Raw genomic sequence first — 22,886 nt, 5'->3', positions numbered from 1 at the left:
CACTCCAGATGTGCCTCACCAGGGCTGAGCAGAGGGGCAGGATAAGCCCTGGCAATGCTCTTCCTGATGCATCCCTGGATCCCATTGGCCTCCTCGGCCAGCAGGGCACTGCTGGCTCAGGGACAGTCTGCCTCCACCAGCACTCTCAGGTCCTTCTCAGAGATACTTCTCTCACCTGACCCTTACCTTGGTACTGAACCAACAAGGTTTACCAACAGACTTGCACATGGAGATTAATCCATCTTCTGACAACTAGAATCAGAGATTTTCTAGTGCCTACTTACTCACAGACCCACTCGCATACACAAGCAATGATGCCACTGACTTTTTCCCCTCCTGAGCCACACAATACTCACACGAACTCAAGTCCCTACTCATGCGTTTGTGGAGGGGCTTTGGAAGAGCTGGAGGATATAGAAGAAAATAATAAAAAATAAAAAAATCACAAATAAGACCACAAATTAAACCAACCTGTCCTATGACACCCAGTTATCACTATACACAACCCAATCAATACTCTGAACTTTGGCTTATTTCTCAGCTTGAGCTTAAAATCAAACCTAAACCTTTCTTCATGCTAGTCATGCCTTCAGCTCAGCTATAGAAGTTACTCCATTTTCACCTAAAGAGCTAAAAGCACAAAGATTTTTAACTTTTTTTTTTGTGTGTGTGTATCTTCCACTCATCTCATCCTCCCCCACATTTTTTCAGTGCAACTCAGCAACTTTCAGCTACTCAAATGCAGCCCTGCAGCATTTTTGGCAGAGATTAACATTTCTTGTCATGGTAGACTGATATAAGTTTAAAAAATGCAAAGGCTGTTCTGATTTATACTGTATCATTACCACTTGCATTTCAGAATTAAAACACTTTATCAATCTGATCCCACTTTATAAAGAAATCATAACAAGGCAGTGTAGTATTACAAATTTATTGAGTTTTGTCAAAGTAATTCTTCAGCATTGAAAATTTTACACATATAAAACAACTTCAACTTCTATGCATTAAAACCAAAGTATGGGTTCTTTTTTAATTTAAAGCAAATTCTGTGCTTTTTTAAAACATCTCATGAACCAAATTCTTCAGTTATAAAGCTGATAAAAATAAGTGTTACACCACTACAGTTTTTCTTCAACATGTGAAATTCATCTCTTTGGGAAACAATACTTTTAAAAATTGTATCATGAAAGATACAGACCTGAAAAAGGATAAACAATCATACACAAGGCATAAACATTACACAGAGTAATTCAGACATTTTATAAAGAGATCTGGAAAAGTACCTAAAATAGTGATATTTCGTATAAAACTTCAATAATAAAATATTGCTCATAATAAATAAGAAAACATGAGTTTCATTAATACTGTTCTCCCCTTAAAGCTCTCTTGGATGTAACAGGATCAGATCTGATCAAAAGTCAAATGCTTGTTTTGTCCTCTGTATGAAGGAGGCAGGTTTACAGGCTTCAGGTCATTCTTTGCTAGAAACAATTTTTTTATAAACAAAACACAGAATTCATTTCAAGGGTCATGCGTTATGGGAAAAAAAAATAATAATCCCCCAAATGTGAATAAACCTTATTACAGCAGATTTTAATACCCAAAATATTTGCCCTTTTCGTTAAGCTCAAAGTGGAATAAGACTTCCCGTGGATTATGAATACAAAGAGAAAGCTGCCCAAGTTTTCTCAAAAGCTTCTAAATATGGGTGCAACTGTAATTAACAGTTATCAATGCTGTTAGGGACAGCTCTAGGGGGATGGAAGCTGCCTCCCTTTATATGGGGACGTTGGATTTCATCCCTGCTCTTCCCATCTGCAGACAGGGCAGTTTGGAGCAGTTCTTCAGCAGCTGCTCGATGGCGATGTGGCGCACGTTGAGCTCCGAGGCCAGGGAGTCCTTCTCCTGCACCTGCTGTGTCAGCTCCTCAAACACGTCTGCAACAACAGCACGGGGTCACTGCCTGCTCCCTGTGCTGGCACAGGCTAGGAAGCAGTGACAAACAACACTGGGGAAAAGGCACAGACATTTAAGTGGCATCATGCACAGGAACTCTGCTTTTCCTGGTGCCAGCACGGCTTTGTATGCATTGCAAACTGAACAGCATCACTTTGTTCCTAGGTACAGACAACCTGAGCCAAGTTGGATCAGTTTAGAACTCAAAACAAAGCTGACTCTGGCCTGGATCAGCAGTGGTGTGGCAGCAGGACCAGGGCAGAGATCATCCCTCTGTGCTGGGCACTGGTGAGCTCACACCTCAAATCCTGTGTTCAGTTTTGGGCCCCTCACAGGAAGGACATGGAGGTGCTGGATCATGTCCAGAGAAAGGAACAGAGCTGGGGAAGGGTCTGGAGCACAAGTGTGATGAGGAGCAGCTGAGAGGGCTCAGCCTGGACAAAAGGAGGCTCAGGGGAGACCTCATCATCCTCTACAATTGCCTGACAGGAGGGTGGAGCCAAGGTGGGGTCCAGCTCTTCTCCCAGGTAACAAGGATGAGAGGAAATGGCCTTAGATTGCACCAGGCAAAGTTAGATTGGATATTAGGAAACATTCTTCATGGAAAGGGCTGTCATGCACTGAAACAGGCTGCCCAGGGAAGTGGTGGAGTCACCATCCCTGGAGGGATTTAACAGACATGGAGATGTGGCATTTAGGAACCACTTGGTTTTGTGGGGGACTTAGCAGTGCTGGATTAAGGGCTGCACTTGATGATCTTAAGGGTCATTTTCAACCTTAACAATTCTGTGGTTCTAGTCAAATTCTTAAAGAGAATACTGTGCCAATTTGCAGCACCAAAGCAGATTATATGATGAAAGCACCTAGAAATCTCCTGATATCATACATTTCCATGCAAAACAAGAGATCTCAGCTAAAAACTTAACTGACAGAAAAGCAATAACAATTCCTTTTTTAAAACCAGATCTTTTACATGACAAAACACCACAAACCCAAAACCAAAAGTATTGAAAAATTCTCACCCTGGATTTGCTTGAGCAGTTTTTCATTAAGTTGCTTTAACTCTCCTAGAGTCATTGCAGTCACTGCAACAATAAAATTTGTTATTACTACAACCAAAGTCACATAAGCATACCTGAGCAGACCCCTATTTTCTCAAGATTCCTCCTGTTTGCCTCCTAATAATCAACAGATTGGTGGCAGTAAGTCAAAAACAACAGTATTTATCAGTCATTTGAGTAAAGTTTGAAAATGCTCTTTTTAATGTTGACACAGACAGGATTTACTCCACTAGAAAACCCTCTCTTCAATGTTAAAAAGATGGAAAATCAAGCCCTGAAAACAGTAGCATCCAGAATCAGAACTGCTTGGCACATTTAAATACTACACCCTCCTCTAACTGCAAAACATGATCTCTCCAGTGTAACCCATGAAAGCACACCTGTTTAGTTGTGGGCAATTAAAAGGGGACAATTTTGAGGTAAGCTCTGCTATGTTTCCCAGCCTGAAAGAAGCAGCTTCCTGACAGAATTTTCAGCATGTTTTTGTTATCAAGGTTTGTGTTTTATGCATACAGGAATAACATACACAGTTTCCAGTGAGTGACAAATGATGAAGGGCAATCAATCCTGCCTTGATATGAAAACCAGCATATAAAAACAGGTTTCCTTCTGTGCTTCTGGTGAGAACTACAAGATCCTCTGTATCATTTAAATGTCCTTCTGTATCTCAGGTTGTGTGCATTGATCACCCTCACAGAAAATGTACATTAAGACTCAGGGGGGAAATTGTGAAAATATTCTTCACTGCCCTTGATCAGCAGCAGGGAAGCACTGGCCTGCTTCCTAGGATTCCCTCAGCCCTGCCGTGGACACACAAGGTGCCATGCCTGCTGCTGAGATGCCCTTGTCATCACGGTGAAAAGAGACAATCTGAACACCACAGAGGGTACCAGGCACTGGCACAAGCTTAAAGAACTTGCAATTCCAAAACACTGTTTTTAAACTTCAGCAAAGCTGTTTCTGCTGCAGCTTAGCAAAGCTCCCATTGCACACTTGAGAGAAAAAATGATGCTGCAGCTTTTTTTCCAGAGATTTCTCTATGAAAAATGTTTCTACATGGCAAATTAAAGTCCAGAGTTTTGAAAAAGATGGGGTTTAGCTATCCACTGGATTATTTGATTATCCTAAGCTTTCCCTTTCAAACTTTCTCACAGCTGGCAGTTGTAGGATGTTAAACTGCTGACAGTACTGCCAAACCAAAGAAGCTGGCATTAGCTAAGACTTGGTATTCGAGACATAATCCCAGTTAAGAATAATATAGATTCATCTTTCTCCTCCATCAGCCAGGTAAAATGGTGTTGATTCCTACCTTCAGCTATCAATAAACCTGAAAAGTCCCTTCTCACACCTAATCATCCTTTAAACCCTGACCAAACTGAATATAGTATTTAACAACTAAAAATGTCAAGAATTTTTCCCCCCTTTTATACCCAGTGTGAGGATGTTACTTCTCCATTCTTCAGTATTTTCATTAACATTTTGCCATCTGGCAGACAGGCTGGTTCACACGTTTCATGTGAGTGTTTTGGGACAGGACTGTTTCATGGCACATTATTCTGATACAGAAAGGAAAGGGACAAGGAACAGAGCATTGAATTTAAATGGTAAAATATTATTCTATACACAGCTGAGGTAAATTCTGAAGAAATACTGGCCAAGCTATTTAGAGTTCCATTATACTTTTTTCCAGTAGACAGCTATGTTGTTAAGCGTGAAAGTATTGCTGTAAGAAGGTACCTAATTCTGGCAGTCTAAGTTTTCATCTAACATACTATCTTTATATAATCATAGAGCCTCCAAATGAATGTCTTTTAAAGATAAATACTGCAAAATACAAGCAAAAATGCCTCAAAGCTGTATTATGTAGTCATAACAGAAGAAAAAACCTGTTATTATGCTCAATACAGATTTATGTTTCCATCCCAAAAACCAAAGATTGGAGATAAATTCCAAGTCACTAACTTCAGTTAGACAACCCCATAAACCAGGTCAAGCTTCCCTAATTCCTCTGTTATATGCTGTCCTGATTTATGTAATCCCACTTTATGACTCCAGCAGACAGGTGGTCAAATAGTCCAGTGTATCTGTTTTGATTTATGGCTTTAAAGCTACTAATTCACTATAAATGCAACATGACACATCATGCAGCAGTTAAGTAAAATCCTTTCATAAAGAATGAGAAATGACTCAGCCTTGCAAGGACAGAGTTGTCAGTTTGTTAAAAAAAAGGGAGGCTCAAGAAGCCAATTCCAACTTTTTACAGTATCTCTCTTACTCTTCTGACATTCTGATTCCATTATTACCTTGTTTTTCGTCACCTGTTTTTCCTTGGAATACTTTATCAGTGCTTGTATTTTCTTTCTCAGGTCTTTTGAAATTCAGAAACCCTTTCCAATTACTTTCTCAATCTACATAATCAAGAGTGACACACACCAGTTCTGGACCAAGTACTGCCTAAAAAGCAGGATGGTAACAGCACATATCTCTAGGAATCTATCCCTAACACATTTCATGCAGCCTGATTCCAGAGACACTACAATATCCTAGATTTTTCCAAGGAGTTCTTCTAGTGATCTTCTTAAAAAACAGGAAAACTAATTTTCTGTTATTTTCACTACCACCACACTCATCAAAAGATAGCTCAGGTCTTCTGCTACAGCCTTTAAGGGGACATGGTGGCAGAAGGGCCTTCCTATTTTCTTATGCTCAACAAACACAAGGAAAAACAAATCTAGTAAAATGCACAAGGAAAGTCTGCTACTATTAAGATTATTCCAAAAGTTTGTTCTGCTACATGACCTCCAATTTCCCCTGTTGTTTATGGCAGGTCTCTGCAAAATGTAACTCAGGGCACTGTGCAAGTTCAATAACAGAGAGATTTGCAGGAGCTGAGTAACCTCCACCTCCACAGGCAAGGCTATGCAACTCCCAGGAATGACATATTTAAATGACTTTTTTTTGCATAAATTAGACATATCCTGTATCACACTGGGCTACAGCTAAGAGTAAAATTTTAAAAAAACCCCAAAAACCAAAAAAACCCAGCAAAACCACCGTATTTTCTCAGCCAGGTAGCTCTTTTTTCCCCAGATCTTACATGCTGGACTTGAGGATGGGAACTAATGCCCTGTGGAGACATGAAGTGGTCAACAGGTATTGGAAAGAATGCCCTTGCTTGCTGGGCTGTATGTAAATGGATGCATACTCACGTTCCTCCCTGCTGTGCTGAGGATGTCTCCTATGAACACTGGCGAGTGAATCACCTTCAGCTTTTTCAGCTTTCTGCACTTGGCTGCGGTTGGACCACAAGACGCTGCTGCAGCAGAAGGTAGCACCGAGTCTGAAATCGGGGGATTCTCTTGGTTCCAGCAGAGTCTGTGAGCAGCTTGAGATGCCTCCGGATTTCCCATCTATCCATTTTGCAGAGTATCTAGGTACTGGGGAGTCAAACTGTGGGAGTAATTTTCTATCAGTCTGATGTCTGAAGCTAAAAAGCTGGTGTTGGGATGGTTTTGAGCTTTCAGAATCAGAGTCTAAATCCTTGTTTTGTGCGTATTGTATGATCCAGTTAATTTTTTTGCTCAAGATATTTTTTACTTCTGCATAAGGACTTTTAGAGAGCTTTGATCGTGGACAGTCCTGATTTGCTATTAAGTGGAATTTTTCAAAGCAGTCTCTGTGCCCCCTTAAAGATCTTGTATGTAGAAGATCTGACTTTGGTACTCCTGTAAAAACACAACAGAAAGATATTCACTTACTGCTAATTTTAAAAATCTTTACTCACAAGCAACCAAGAAAACAAAAACTTTAGTGATGCTTTCCTACTAACAGTCTTATCACTGAAGGAAACCAGGGTACCTCACAGTCCAAAATGCGTGACATTTCCCTCAGGCTTGAGTCCTTGTCACACAAAGTGTTTTGCACACCATAACCTCTAGGGTAGGACTTCAGCCTGTGCCTCTTGCACGGTGACAGAGATGAAGTAAACTGACAACTCCACACATGCTGCATCACCCCTACACACAAGTGAATAAGCTGCAGAATTAAAATAAACCCAACTGTGTATCAGCAAGTTCTATAGAATGATCCTGAAGAGCATTTTGACAGCACTCATACAAGCTCTCATCTTCTATGCATAACGTTATGAGCCATCTGCTCAAATACTGCAAAGTGCAGGCTTGTCTCATTCAAGTGGTCAAACAGAAGTCAGATTTCAGTCATAGTTTATTATTTTGCACTGGTACAAGCCTGCAGCCTAGCTAGGGAAGCAAGCTCTAATACTATCAATGCTTACCAACATTAAACTGTCCTGAAATTCATTGGAGGTGTGCTGGTTTTGGCTGGGATAGAGTTCATTTTTATCACAGTGTAATACGGGGCTGTGTTTTGGATTTGTGCTGCAGTGTTTTCACTATCACTGAGCAGGGCTTACACACAGTCAAGGCCCTTTCTGCTTTTCTCACCAGCCCAGCAGTGAGTGGGCTGGGGGCATGCAAGGGGGTGGGAAAGGACACAGTTGATCCCAACTGACCCAAGGGATATTCCACACCATATGGCATCATGCTCAGTGTATAAAGGGGAAAGAAAGTGGAAGGGAGGTATGTTTAGAGTGATGGTGTTTGTCATCCCAAGTCACTGTTATGTATGACAGAGCCCTGCTCTCCTGGGGATGGCTGAACACCTGCCCAGCCATGGGAAGCAGTGAATGAATTCCTTATTTTGGTTTGTTTGTATGGGCAGCTTTTGCTCTCTCTTTGAAACTGTCTTTGTCTCAATTCACAAGCTGAAATTCTCTCCCCATCCCACTGAGGTTAAACCATGACATCACACAAGATGGATGTTTATTCTCCTCTTTGCTCATCCTTCCCCAAAGACTGTTCAAATAGCTACAGCAGGTAACTTAAACCTCTAAGTAACTGCTAGTGATTGACAGGTTAAAAAGGAACACAATCTGTGAAGATCTGCAGTTGGTGAACACAGATGGTATGAGAAATGACTATTCCAGCAAGTTAATAGTGCCCCAGTACAAAATTACTCTCTGCAAATTCAGTAGATATTTATTTTTCTTCAGATTCACCTACACAGTAGATTTAGAATCCAAGCCCAGAGTAAGGAAGTTTGTCATTTATTGCAGTACCCCATATACTACTTGGGAGGTTCCCGATACAATGAAAACCAATTCTGTCTAACAGTTTGCCACTGCAAATAACAACAATATACCTGTGAACAGTTGAAAGTGCTTAACGTCAAAGTATTTTCACCAACAAACAAGTAACTGGATCTCTGAATCTAGGCAACATGAACCAACCTGCAGCCAACTTATCTTTTAGCCATTTAAAAGAAAAACCATGGAATGCAACAGGTAACAAAATCAAGGAACAGAGACATTTACAGATGATTACAAGAAAGCTACATGTTACAACAAGTCTCAATTCTATCTGATTTACCTCTTAAATTCTTGTGGTAAAGTGTAATCTCCCCCCAAAAATGTTTTTTTTTTTTTTTTTTAAAGTTACTGAATGTCACAGAATCCCACACAACTCTCAAAACTAACCGAAAAAGGTAAAATTTTTAACATGAAACTGTGAAAACAAACTAAGCACTTCATTTTCATTATCTCACTTGCTGGTAACTGCTGTTTGAAGTTGGAGAGTTCAGACATCAAGAGCACCCATTATAAATTGTCGATTTTCCACTCTTTGGGCAGCACTGAAACTTAAGTGCATTATTTTCTGTCTGTGTTTCTGAGAGTGCATACAATTTATGGGGAAAAATATCTAATAAACTGGAAAATAAAAGAAATCAGCAGTGGGAATTATTTTGTTCTTAGCAGCAGAGGAAAAAAAGTTGTGAAAACAGATATTCCTTCTATTCATGAGCTAACTATTCGAAGAAACAAAACTCACATACTAACCAGAGGCACCTTTTAAGAAGGAGCTTCTGGAGTAAAGTACACTCTGTGCCCCCTTTCAGTGGGCAGTCAATATTCTCACTCCATACCTCAAAATATTTTTCAACCTCTTTCAGCAAACAGATATTCACCAACTTTTCTTAAGATCTGCATAATCTGCTGCCTACTTGTGATGCTATTTTACCTCTCTATCTTTACAGAGACTTATAAAACCCCAACAAACATTTATATTGAAAACAGGAGAGACAAGTGATTTTTTTTCATGACTGATCAGCACCACTTAAATAGAGCAAGCCTGCTTCAACTCAAGCATCATGATGGAAACCTTAAATCTTTAAGCCATCAAGGGAAAGCAAACACTGTTCAGTGAAATTATAAGGCAAATATATTCAGAACACTACAAACCCTAGAAAAACCAAAGTGATTTGTTCAATGCTATTTGCTTTACCCAAGTGATTCAGCAACATTCTACTTTGCTGTTGCTCATAGTGCTTTCTTTTACTTACAGAAAACAATCAATGGGCTGAAAAACAAGTTTTGCACAATTTTCCATACAATAATGCTCAGGAACCCAACTAACAAACACACCCACACAAACAAATGACAGAATATTGACGGTATCACTTAAAAAAGAAATTCCTTTGAGGCTGCTTCATTATGTCAATGAGAATAAATGTTACTTGTTCAGTAGGAGAGGAGGGTGAAACCACACAAAATAGCCAACACAGAAATTGTTACACAAAAAAAGAACAAGTGCAGCATGACTTCATGAAGCCCCAACTGAATTATGTCCAAGTCTTAAGACCAAGGTTATTCAAGTCTTTCCTTCTGATGAACTTCTTTTTTAAGAATTCTTAACATTGCTAACTTCTCTGTTCTAGGAGCATGCTGCTCAAAGAGATCTGTTTTAATCTGAACTCAGTAATAGAGTGCCTGAAATGAGCAATTATTACAGAAGAAAAAAAACATGCTACTTCAAGAGTTTAAGCTTTGCTATTTATATGCCACACATTGGCCACAACGTCCCTATTTCTAAGCAAAGGGCAGGTTATTGCAAAACACTTCAAGTATACAAGATCAGAATTTACATCCTACCCCTTCTCTTACTCCACTGAGAAACCCCAAAAGGGGTCTTATCTAAAGAATCTTGAATAAAGTAAGGAACTGAAAAAGTGCAAAACCAAACCACTTTTTTAGAGAACTGCTAACTGACCTGTTTCAGCTTTCACATAAATGGCTTGGATTTTTCCTGTAACAATCACACACAAAACTAAAACAACCATCAATCTCTCTTTTGTCCTAAGGTGACAATTAATTAGTCCTTTCCTATGCAGAGAACATCAGCCATAACCTTCTGGAAGAGCTGAGTAGGGACAGCAGCTGCTGTGCCAGCACAAACTAGCAATCACACACCAGAATTACAGCAAGTAAGGGTATGGTTCTTTGGAACAAATCCTTCTGTTATGGGCAATACCATCAGCTTTATGAGGCAGAAAAGATATCCATTTCTTTTTGGGAAGACTTTATACTACACTCAGATTACTTCATGTTTTCCCCTTCATCATAACTGCAGAAAAAGCTACAATCTGGTGAGCTGGCATGGACCAAGTGATATATAAAGATGATGCAGTTTTCTTGCTTTATTCAACTCTATACACCAGGAGATGAATAAAGCTTGGCAAGATTTCCGTACAAAACAAGAAGCAATACCGTAATTTTGATAAACAGCTATTGTAAGTTCTGGGGTCTTTCACAGGGTTTCAGTTCCATCTCCACATTTCTGTTTGCCAATAACAACCTGAATCTTTCTTACTTTTTGTCTGGTTCTTCAAGTCTGCAATCACAAAAACATCAACTTCTTTTCCCCCTCACATTTGCAGGTGTGTGCATCTGCCTCTTGTCTTACTTTCCGAGAACAGGACTGCAGACTATGTCCAAGAATGTCCTACACTTTATTTTTTCAGAGAAGGTAAAAAACCCTCAAAAAGCAAGAAAAAGCCCACAACCACACAGAGTAGAAAAGTTTACTCTACAAGGAAGAAAGAAAAAAATACCCTACAAAATTCACTAATATCTAGACCACAGCTCACAAACTTAAGACAGCACCGATGCTATTAAGAAAGAAGCTCATGCCAGAGATCATTCCTCAAGTGCACATGAGTCACAGGCTGATGCCAAACCTCCAGATAAATCATGAAACAATGTAAGTGCTTACAATCCATTATTTGTTTCTGATTCTAGTAACTCATGTGTCCTAGATGAAATATGAATGCATCACTTCACTCAACAGTATCTTTGTATATCGACCTGAAGAACAGGACTTCCTATCTAAGTGTCTAATGTTAAGGCAAAAAAAACTCAACCCAAACCCTATTTCAATTTCTAACCTATGCAAGGCAGGCAGTAACATGACTCCTAATCCACTTCTACAAAGTAATTCTGCAAATGCATGACTAGCAATCAGGCAGTTTAATACACATTTTTGTAACTTCTATTTATTCATAACTGTAAAGCAGCTGAGAGCAGAGAGAATATTTACCAGATAACCAGGTGAACAATCACATCTCAACAAATTCTGTCCCATTCTGAGGCATTTGTACTTTAAAGTAAATGAGATTCCAACATATTAAAGTTTTTTGCTTTCTATTTTTTTTTTTTGAGGGCAAGAAACCTACAAAGACTCACTTCCTGCTTTTGCAACTTTTTCACTGAAAACTATGTATAACTCTTCTTCATTATAAAGACACAGAACTAAATTGAAACGTTTGCTCATGTTTATCTAAAGCTGGTTAGAATGGTTGTCTTATTTAGAGATTATAATAGTGATCAACTAGTCCAATTCAAAAGGAATGTTCTTGAATACCAAGATTATTCCACATCCCTTCACAAATGTTTCCATAGAAAAAAATAAATCAGTGATCATCTGCCTGCCTGTTTATCTTCAACAGTAGGTTTTTAAAATTTGTTTGCTATTCTCTTAAAAACAACCAACCAACCAAGCTTCTTATTTGGTCTTTCAGATCCATCATTTGGAAATAAAATTAAAGAAAATCTGCATTCCTTTCTGAGAAAGTTGTAATGCAATGCTGTAAATTAAATGTTTTTTGCAACAGTGAACAGCAGCTGAAGTGGAAAATCCCCCTGAATCTAAGACGAACTAAAATTAACAGCAATACTTGCAGACATTATAGTCAATGATAAGTTTGTGCTATGCAATTAGTTACTTAAAGCCTCTGTAAAGAATTTACAAACACTTACGGGTAAGAGTTATACCTGATTCCAGTTTCAGTTAGCTGTGGAGTTAGCCAGTGAAGAAATGCTCCTCAGGCACAATTCACCTCATCTGAATCAGTGAACTCCAGAGAGATTAGTGACAGACACCTCTGCTCTTCTCCTTTAATCCTAGAGTAAGCAAGAGCCCTTGCCTGTGGCTGCCCACTTTCAGAGCTCTGGTCATCACTGTGTGTTCCCAGATGTTCCAGCTGCTGCTCCCCTCAGCTGTCCACCTCAGGAGCACTCTGTAACATGGATGTTCAGCCAGCTCATGGAACAGCTCCCAGACATCTGTGAGTGTCCACTAGGAACACAAAGACCAAGTGTGCCTTACCTGGTGTGCAGGGCCAAGACCTGCAGTAGACAGAAAGGCTTCAAAAGCCATTATATCTTCATGTCTATCTATTTAAAGCCACTGCTGCATAGACTGTTTACCAAGAGTGTGAAAGAGGGGGGTTTCCAGAAAAGCAGATCCCAAGACCTGCTCAAAATGCATGAAACGAAAGAAGCCCATGATAACCTCAGACAAAAAGTTATCCACATGTCTAAATGACAAAAACCTTATATTCTTCAGCAGTACAATTCTGCCAACACTGAAAAGCAGGATCATTAGAGATGTGTATCTCCAGTACATCTGCCTGACAAGATGTAAAGCCAACCGCTATTTTTAAGGGTTTACATGCAATCTCATTTGGGAGTTAAATTTTATGATTTATTAGACTGGCTAGAAGGAAAATGCCAGTGCCATTCATTAACTTCTAAAACCAGACACTTTGTAAAGACTAGATATTATCTTGTTCATAAATTAAAGTTCTCTTCTTGCTTTCATATGATAATGCCAGTACTTTCCATACATCAAGTGTGCACACAAATCACCTCCCACTTCATTTCTACCAGCTCATTTGTATTTTAGCACAGAGCAAAGATATCAGACAGAACAGAGATCCAGCTGGCCCCTTAAATATATTTTCAAAAATCATGTTCCTTATAAACTACTTTACTAAGAAGAGTTTGCTACTGTATTAAACGAAGCAATGCATTCTGATGAAAACTTCACTACAGAAAATATTATGTCACATACTTTATAAGAAAAATCAGTTAAATAGAACTAGAAGAGAGTGGAAGTCATAGTATCTCTGTAGTCTGGACGATGCCAGGTAACATAAATACTCAATTATCTTGTTTGCATGGACAAACTTCCCAAATGTACACATTAAGAATGCAAAAATGTACTTATTGAACCAGCTCCACAGCTTGACATTACTCAGTGGTACTCGTACATAGCATCTCCAATCATGTTCAGACTTGAATTTGTAGTTAAGAGCTTTAGTGGAAGCTGCAACTAATTTCACATGTCCATTCAAGTTTGCAGAAATGACTCATACCTCTGGCCTGCAAATGCTACCTTGAAAGAAGTTCTCATCTGTGTAGTCTAAAGGGCAACGATGGAAATTTTTAGCTTTTATTGCCAGAATAATCTATTTTACTGCTTATCATTTCATTAAAATGAAAAAAATAATGATGTGCCATATTCTGGAACAGAATTAAATCAAACAGTGATTTCCACTTCTTTCCACTATACCTTATAACACATTTTATTTCAGTTAGATATTCTTCTGTAGGGTGTAAAAAGGAAAAAACCTGAAATCTAAGTGCTTTCAGTTTGCAACAACTAAACCCACACCCTCCATTTTTTTTTTTTTTTTTTTTTTTTTTTTAATGAACAGGGAATGAAGATATTATACAAGATTTTATAGACCTTAACAGGAAAAAAGCTATGTGGTAAGACAGGCTTATTTATAACATCCTTGTCTCAGCCTAGAGGCTGAGATGCACTAACCTGATGCAGAAATTGCCTCAAAAGCTGAGTCTATCAGCACTTTAAAGGACCATAGAAACCTGACTACTTCAACATAAATCAGGGGAATGGATGCCCAGTACTACACTGTCTCTTATATTACAGGACCTGGGATGGGAACTGTCATTTTCTATTCAGCTGTTCAGCTCTAAACAGAAATGGAAGTGAGCCAGTTTGCTTGTCAGCCAGCATTCTCCAAGATGTTATTGTAGTTAGCAGCACTGGACAAGCAAAAGAATAAACAATCACCTCAAACAATCACATTTTCCACTTCTATAACTGTTTGTCTCCATTACTACCCTTGAATGTGAGGAAATGCAGGTTTTTAAATAATTCTGCGTTAAAAATACTGGCACAAACACAATTAAAGACAGATACCTTTACATTACTTTACATAATGTAAGTCATAATTACTATAGACTTCCAAGTTTGATGTTAAACAAAAACATTCAAGTATTAGGATCTTGAAGCTGGGATTTTCATCGGTGTCCAGAGGATCCCAGGACACAGCTGCTGTGTGCAATTCCATCCCATGGGAAGAAATCTGAACACCTCTAAGAAGCTCTATAGGCAGGACCCTCTGGCTGCTGCTGTGTGAGAGGTGAGACATGGGACACACAACCACACAGAGCCACAGACTGGTTGGGATTGGAAAGGACCTTAAAGATCATCTCATTCCAATGCCCTGCCATGGGCAGGGACATCTTCCACTATACCAGGTTGCTCAGAGCTCCATCTCTCCTGTCCTTAAAACACTTCTAGGGATAGAGCCTCCACAACTTGGAAATGCCACAACTGGAGTTTCAAAACACCATGTTCAGGCAGAGGATTTTGTTTTGTTGATGTACACATTTACAGACAGTTTTTATACATACACAAGTGTGTATTTCTGAGTTTTCATGCATTTCTCCCCATCCTTGAGGTATCACTGCAGATTTGTTGTTAGTACTGTATCTCTGCTAGCAGATTTCAATTAACCATTCTTTCATATTCTAATGAAATTAAAAAGAAGAACTTTGTTTCAACTAAAACACAACGTGATTTCCTGGCTTATGCAAACCAGTTACACATGAATTCAAAACATTTCCTGTTTCACTCCACTGATTACTACTGTGACACCTATACAGAAAAGCAAACAATGCACCATCTCTGATGTTCACCTCATCTGCACAAGACAAACAAAAGCCAACATCAAACTCCAGCAGATCCTCCCCACCAGGATATTCTAAACCCCATGTAGAACTTTAAAAACATTGCCCACAGTCAGCTTCATTTTTCAAAATGTTTAGTATTTTACATGTAAGTACTTTGCATATTTTAAACTTTAAGAAACACATTAATATTCTGGTTCTGTTATATCACCTGACTATAACCTTCAGACACAAAAGCTAGTTTGGCAACAGAAGTATTTATGTGTAGCTTAGTCCACCCAGCTTCTCTGAGTGTGAATCCTCAAACTAATTGAGCCAGATGAGCCAGTGACACAGGAAGAAGATACTGCCCTTCCCAGAAACAAGACTGCTCTCACCACTTTTAGACTGAGGACCAGAACTACTAAACTCTCCTGAGCATGTTTCTCTTTCCTTTTTCAAGAAAGACTGATGACATTTAACAGGGTTAAGTTTAAACCTACATATTGGCTTTAGTTATTCCAATGCCCACACTCTCTTTTCTTCTCCCCTTGCTACCACGCTTGCAGCTAGCTTCAGAGAGATAGATCCTATAATCCATATGTATCACTCCTGAATGAATTCTGGGACAGACACTAGAGCTGATCTCTCAGTTACACTCAAACCAGCAGCTTCTGGAAATTAACTGAACTCAGTAAGAAGCACAGTCACAGTTTAGGCTAAGATATAATTTTATTTCACTAAAATACTAAAATTCTACTATTAAAAAAATCAGGATGGAGACCTGATATCTGATAGAAACCAAAGGTTTTATGACACAGTAACTGACCTCCTTATTCAGAAATTCAACAGTTATTTAATCAAGATAGACCACAGATTAAGCTTTCTGTATAGCAGTATTCTCTATACAGGACTATAAGAGAAATTCAATTTTCTCCCTCAGTTATGTAACGTTACCAAGACACTATCCAAACATTATAAAGGTTACAAATAAACACTCCAATGTCAGGAAAGTAAGGGCTGGGCCATGTCACAACACTAATCCAAAAACGAGTCATTATTAGAGATGAGGATGGTCTCCAAGTACCCTGTTTCTAATTCCTCCTCTTACTGACCCAAGCCAATCAACAACATCACCACTGAGACAAAGGCAAACCGGTACAGCTGCTGAACTCACAGATGCCAGGAGATTCAAAGATTCACCATCACTAGATTACTAGATTACAATGTAAGTGCAGCTAAGCAAATTATATTTCTGTAGTATTTTGTTCAGAGACACTTGAGAAAGTATGCTTCAAGGTGGGTTCAGCTGCATCAGTTCCCAGCACATGGATTTGCCATATCCAGGTTTCAGCAGTCAGATGCTGCTGGCATGAGGGCAAACAGAATTGTCCTCACCAGTTTTGTTAAAGCTTTACAATATGACACCCTGCTAAAAAAAGAAACCTGGGAAGCCTACTTTCACAATTTCATACCTGGGCTCACAAATCAAAATTATTTAGGTCAGAAAAGACCTTTAAGATCATCGAGTCCAACTGCAAACCTAAGATTGCCAAGACCACTGCTTGCCCTTGCACATCCATCTCAAATGCTCCTTTCTATCCTGACCCAGCTCCTGGCACAGACTGCATGGTCAGGAAAGATGAAAGAGGTGCCATACATTCCAATTAAGTCAGACAGCACTTAACACATGGAAGTTAACAGGGTGCTGCAAACAGTGGGAGTACTCAAGCATCCTGCAGGATGCTGAGCTGTGACTAATAGCCTGCCTGCTCTCCAACAGCAGCTATTTCCTGCTCCTCCGAGGGAGCAGTTCCACATGCACATCAACACCAAAAATGAGCAAGCCTGTCTTAGCTGTTGCATGAGTATCTTTTTAGAATTGCCTAGTTCACTTCCTGAAATACTTAATATATGTATGGGTTTTAATTGCTGACAGTTTAAAATATGATGCTAAATAAAACGACAAACTATCAGCAAGATCGACACTCATTTGTAAGTGTGGGATAACACATCTACAAGAGTTGATGGAACTTGCAGCTGATTCTGTTCAACAAGTTTTAATGCATCTGAACTTCATTAAAACATAACCAGGAGGTCAGTATGAGAACATCCAGTATAACACTGTGCTTTGGTGAATTACCCAAGTCATGTTGTACCCAGGGCTGCCAAAAGACTTATTTTAGGCACATAAAAATCAGCCTTTGTCACAAAAAAAGCCCCAAGAATGTAGAGATATGTCAAAAGTAGGAACAGTGTGACCATAGGTATGGTAAAGAGCTGACTCATGCAGTAGTTCAGCTAAAAACCCTTATAATGACTCTACATAAAAAGTCACTGACACAGCCTATGGCATCTTTAAGCCTCCTCTCTCTATGAGGGGTAACAGTACATCTTTTCAAAGTGGCACACAAAAGACAAATTCTCAGAAATTGAGGCATTTTGATGCTAACATGATCAAAGATATGCATATTTTTATTACGCAAAATAAAAGAAATGCAATGGCCCATGTAACTTCAGGGGAGCTTTTATCACTATTTTATTCCAAGCAGCCTCCTTCTAAAATTAACTGGAAATTTAGAAGATTATGCAAAGCTTTGAACAGATTAAGTCTTTCCTACTACCAAGGCTATTTAGAGCAAAAATTCCCAAATCTTTCCACTTAAAACACACGATTACTTTGTAAAGTCACAGTCATAACAAGCAGCTTTGACAAATCCACAGCTTATCTCAAATAGCAGAGCACAGGAACCATCCAGCAATTTTTCAATGCGTTCTATCACTTTCAACACTTTCAAAACAAAACTATTAGATTAGTAACGTAATGGAAGTACTTAATTCTCATTGTGTCGGTATGTTTTTAAAGTCTAGAGAGAAAAACATCCTCTCTCCATATTGGGAAGTCTAAACCCAACATTCTAAAGCAATAAGAAAACTCAGACTGACAGGTTGTCTTAGGTTAGACAACTGCTCTTGAGTTTTAACAAAAAGTGCAAGTACACAGGCATGTCTCTTCTAAACAAAAGCAAAAAACATGACAATTATTACTGAAGTATCAAAGTATTATTCAGATTAAAATACACTGCTCCTACTAGCAACAAAACTCTATCTGTTATCAAGAAATGGTAACAGAAATGATGGGACTAAGCACTTAAGACTGTTGAGATCTCCATATTCAATCGCCTCACAGCATGATAGATTACTCTGGGTAGTTACATCTACATATAATTGGTGAAGACCACTCTATGTAAGAAGTTACTCTGTTGTTCCAAAGCCAAGCAATTCGACTTAAAAAAACAGAGAAAGATAATCTACTGCTCATTCATGCAAGAAGCAGGAAGATGGGGAAATTCTTTACCAAAACAGGTTTAAAATTTTAAAAATACTATTCTGGAGGCCAAAATGGTTTTACAAGATTAGTCTTTTAAAAGATGGCCAAATTCCTACTTTACAATCTTCAGACTTTAGGAAGCTTTGATAATGAACCTTGTTTTATCGTATTACACACACACCAACATTTTACAAAAACAAAAAGATCCTGAGCAGATCTAGTGAAAGCAAAGTGAACTGCTTCCAAAAAGCCCGAATGTTATGCTATAAAATTTGCAATTTAAGCTCGGTTTATACATAGACCTCATCTAATTATTGAGCAAACCCGCTGAATAAAGGCAGAACGTGATTCAGATCCCGAGCTCAATATCAGAGCTCTAGTGCCAGGAGATGGAATAAACATCAGGGCATTTCAGAGGCTCAGGAAAGGGGGGGGGCTCGCCTTCATGTCTGGAGGAGCAGCACCCAAATTTACCGGAAACAAGCTAGAAAACAAACTGGTTTAAAACTTTCTCCAAAGGCATTTCCAGACCCGCGAGCCGACGGAAGCTTTCGGAGGAGCCGGCCGGGCTGGCCCCTGCTCCCAGCCTTACCTTCGATGTTCAGCTCGAAACAGACGTGGCAGAAGGAGAGCGTTTCCTTCTCGGTGCCCAGCTTGCAGACGCTGCAGATGTTGTCATCGTCCAAGTCGATGCTCACGAACTGCTCCTCGTTCATAGTGCCCTGGGCAGGGGGAAGGACGGCAGGGTTAGAGCGGGAGCGCCCGGCCGCAGCTCCGCGCCCGCCGAGGGGGAGGGCAGGGGCGGAACGAGGGCGGCAGCGTCCCGCCAAAGTTTTCCCTTCACAGAAACTGAGGCCAGGCCGCACAGCGGGGCCGGCACAGACCGAGACTTCCCCTTCCCCCGCCCAAACGCTGCCCCGTCCCGCCTGGCTCCTCAACAACTCCATCATCGCTGCCCTCTCCTTCAAAGCCTCCTTCCCTCCCTCGGCGCGCCAGCAGCGCGGACACCCCGCCATCGCCCGTACCGCGATATCTCCGGCTCTGTCCTATTCCCCACCGCTAATCCTACCCCGATCTCGGCCCCGGTCCCGCTCACCACCGCCCGCCCCCGGCCGCGCTCCGCTTTGTCCGCCCGCCCGCCTGCGCCGCCACCGCCGGAGCTCTCGGCGCCGGGCACCGCCCTCCGCTTCCGGCCGCCACCACCGCCCGGCGGCACGGGGGGCACCGCGGGGCCCGAGCCGCGTCCTGCCGCACCCGGGCAGCTGGGATCGCCTCGGGGCTGGGCAGCGAAGCGGCGGCGACTAGGAGCTCCGGTTTCCCCGGCCCTCCGAGCGGACAGGGAGGCGGAGAGCGGCCGCGCTCCCCCCGCAGCAGTTGGTCTGCGCCGCGCGGGCGGGGTGCGCGCGGGGAGGGCGGGCGCGCTCGGGGGCGGTGTCGCGGCTCCTGTCGCCGCCGCTGTCGCGACTCTGCTCCTGTGGCGGCTCCTGTCGAGGCTCCTGTGGCGGCTCCTGTCGCGGCTGGCGCTGTCCCGCGGGATTCACCCCGAGCGCCTTTACACCTGGTGACGGCGCTGATGCTGAGCGCGCCCGGCATCCGGGGTGATTTGGTTTTGTTATAGGTGGGGGCTAAAAAAAAATCCAAAGGTGCAGTGATGGAATATCGATTCCATTCAGGAGCCGGTATTACAACCCGTCCAGGGCTCTGCTGGCGCTCCGAAAATGAAGCCAAAACCGGTCACAGAATCACAGATTGTGGGTAGGGTGGTAAAGGACCACAGAGGGTCATGAGTCCCACCTCCCTGCTCAAGCAGGATCATCCCAGAGCACATGGTGCAGGATTGCAACCAGACCACTCTGGAATATTTCCAGTGAGGGACACACCACATCCTCTCTGGACGATCTGTTCCAGCATTGTTCACTTGCACAGTAAAGTTCTTCTTCAAGTTCAGGTGGAACTTCCTGGGCGCCAGTTTTTGCCCGTTGTCTCTTTTTCTGTTGATTGGGATCGATTGTAGTGTCTGGGGAATTTCCGCAATTGACAGAAATTACGTACAGCACATTCCTACATGTCAAAAGTGAGATTATTTACGGGAGAACTAAGTAATCTTCCAGAGCCTCCTCTGTTGAAACACATCTGCAGTTTTGATTGTTTCTTTTATTGGGGTGTTTCCTTTGATTTTATTAAAAAAAAGAGAAATGCATGTGATGCCATCCAGAGGGATCTGGACAAACTCAAGAAGTGGCCCATGGGAATCTCATGATGTTTGACAAGATGAAGTCCGAGGTGCTGCACCTGTGTCAGGGTAACCCCTGGTACCAACCCGGGCTGGGCATGAGCAGATCCAGAGCAGCCCTGGAGAAGGATTTGGGGGTGCTGGTGGGTGAGAGGCTGGACATGCCCCAGCTGTGTGCTCTGGGAGCCCAGAACCCCCCGAGTGCTGGGCTGCATCCAGAGCCCCGTGGGCAGCAGGGCAGGGAGGGGATTCTGCCCCTCTGCCCCGCTCTGCTCAGACCCCACCTGCAGGGCTGCATCCAGCTCTGGGCTCCAGCACAGCAAGGACAGGGACCTGCTGGAGCCAGCCCAGAGCAGGCACCGAGGGCATCAGAGGGATGGAGCAGCTCTGCTGTGAGCAAAGGCTGGGAGAACTGGGATTGTTCAGCCTGGAAAAGAGAAGGCTTTGGGGTGACCTACTTGGTGCCTTCCAGTAGGTAGCTTACAGGAAAGATGGAGAGAGATTATTTACAAGTGCCTGGAGTAACAGGACGAGGGAGAATGGCTTCAAACTGATGGAGAGGAGGTTTAGATTAGATATTAGGAAAAATTGTTTACTGTGAGAGTGGTGAGGCACTGGAACAGGTTGCCTGTAGAAGTTGTGGCTGCCCCATCCCTGGAAGTGTTTAAGTTTGGATTGGGGTTTGAGCAACCTGGTCTAGTGTAAGGTATCCCTGCCATGGCTGGAACTGGAATATATTTAAGGTCACTTCCAACCCAGGCCATTCTATGCTTCTATGATTTTCTGAAAAAAAAAAAAAAAAAAAAAGAAGTCCAACTATGCTGGGGTTCCATCCTTTACTGCTCTTAGGCAGCAAGTTGACTTTATATCTGCTTTTATTGGAGGATGATGGAGTGTGTTTCATCACAGCTCACTGGAATCTTCCTCAAATTGTTTCTGCCACAAGCTGAGAACTGGATCTGGGAGAGGGGATGCATTTCCTTCTCCCCTTGTCACCTGCTTTTTTGTTGAAGGGTAGCGAAGAAGCAGCACCTTGGCTTCATTGCAGAAGAAATATTAAGAGAGAAAAAGGTACCTCAGCCTGGGATGGAAGATTTAGAAACAGAAAGGGGAGACTGGACAAATGATGGTGGAGCTTTATAAAATCTATAATTATTGAAGTATTCTCCCCTCCAGAATCTGATGTCTATTGAGTCTCAATAGCTCATCGCCACGGTACAGCAGCAGCTGCTGTGAAATCCAAGGGCAAAAAAGTCATGAATCTTGTTAATAAATGACATGTGGGAGACAGTATGGCTCTTGGTAACTGAGCTGCTTTTCTTGTCAAATATTGCTCTAAAATATAGAGGTCATTGCAGTAAAAATAGTGAAGGAGAACTGATATTTCAGGCGCAAATTTCTGAAAAAAGCTAGCAAATACAAAGATGAAGATTGTGAAATCATAGCTGCTGCCTGTGGTGTGGTTTGTATGTATTCACAGACATTTGTATTTCCTCCCTTGGTTTATGTGCATGTAATTCTAGCTAACAGTTTACTTACACTGGAAAATTATTTTAGTAAGAAACAAATCTGTTCTGTCTTCCTATGTTTCTTTTTGCCTATTGAGTTTGCATTTTCTTAACAGGGACGGTTTGGCAGTGATCACGTTTCAGAAATTCCCACTGCTTCACCTTCCCCCAGCTGTTTGGTCATGTTCCCACACTGTTTTCTCTCTGTGTTTCTGTGTTTGTGAGGTGACACAAGGGCCTGGATTGCTGGCTTAAAGGAATAGAGTTAATTCTACCTCAGGCTGATTCTCTGTGGTTCACAGTGCAGCCCTACAAGCACTGGGGGAAGACAGCAGAAGGGGTAATGCACAGATGACAATGAGTACCCTGTATCATAAAATCATGGCTTGAGCTTCATCAGGGTCTTCCCACCAAATACCAAAATGTTGGAAATGGAAGCTTGTGTCAGTGTTTTATATAGAAAATGAGTTCCAGTTTTGTGAGTGAAGATTTAGGAGTTCTAAAGCTAAAAGGCATTTTTACTGAAAAATACAGTACAAAACAGGAATCCAGAGGGAGGAAGAGCAAAATACTGCAATGGACATCCCCAGTGGAGACCACGAATAATATTGACACTGCCCAAATG

At 41.4% G+C, this 22,886-nt stretch overlaps 1 protein-coding gene across 3 annotated transcripts; it reads right to left on the bottom strand.

The window, feature by feature from the left end:
- Positions 1-915: 915 nt before the first annotated feature.
- C2H21orf91 (chromosome 2 C21orf91 homolog) lies at positions 916-19,710 on the bottom strand. 3 transcript variants are annotated; one of them, XM_014883616.2, is made up of 5 exons: positions 19,617-19,710; positions 19,113-19,242; positions 6,227-6,742; positions 2,979-3,041; positions 916-1,937 (listed from the first exon to the last, which is right to left on the bottom strand). In XM_014883616.2, exons 2-5 carry the CDS (start codon positions 19,234-19,236, stop codon positions 1,777-1,779), a joined length of 864 nt encoding a protein of 287 aa, XP_014739102.1. In that variant the 5' UTR covers positions 19,237-19,242; positions 19,617-19,710; the 3' UTR covers positions 916-1,776. The 3 variants fall into 3 exon arrangements, with proteins under 3 accessions (XP_014739102.1, XP_088013890.1, XP_088013889.1); XM_088157764.1 differs by having other exon boundaries at positions 19,590-19,662; XM_088157763.1 differs by having other exon boundaries at positions 19,546-19,655.
- Positions 19,711-22,886: the final 3,176 nt, after the last annotated feature.

This window comes from Sturnus vulgaris, chromosome 2 (assembly GCF_052056855.1).
Source record: "Sturnus vulgaris isolate bStuVul1 chromosome 2, bStuVul1.hap1, whole genome shotgun sequence".
NCBI lineage: Eukaryota > Metazoa > Chordata > Aves > Passeriformes > Sturnidae > Sturnus > Sturnus vulgaris.
The sequence above is the reverse complement of the archived record's forward strand: the minus strand, read 5'-3'. Positions and strand labels throughout refer to the sequence as shown.

Bases quoted from the DNA above. Each gene is read 5' to 3' on its own strand.
- C2H21orf91 (XM_014883616.2), bottom strand. From the start codon at position 19,236: ATGAACGAGGAGCAGTTCGTGAGCATCGACTTGGACGATGACAACATC. The intron at 3,042-6,226 runs GTGAGTATGCAT...TTATTGTTGCAG, and splicing joins TCAGCACAGCAGGGAGGAAC to TGACTGCAATGACTCTAGGA. The intron at 1,938-2,978 runs GTGAGAATTTTT...CTGTTGTTGCAG, and splicing joins ACTGCTCAAGCAAATCCAGG to ACGTGTTTGAGGAGCTGACA.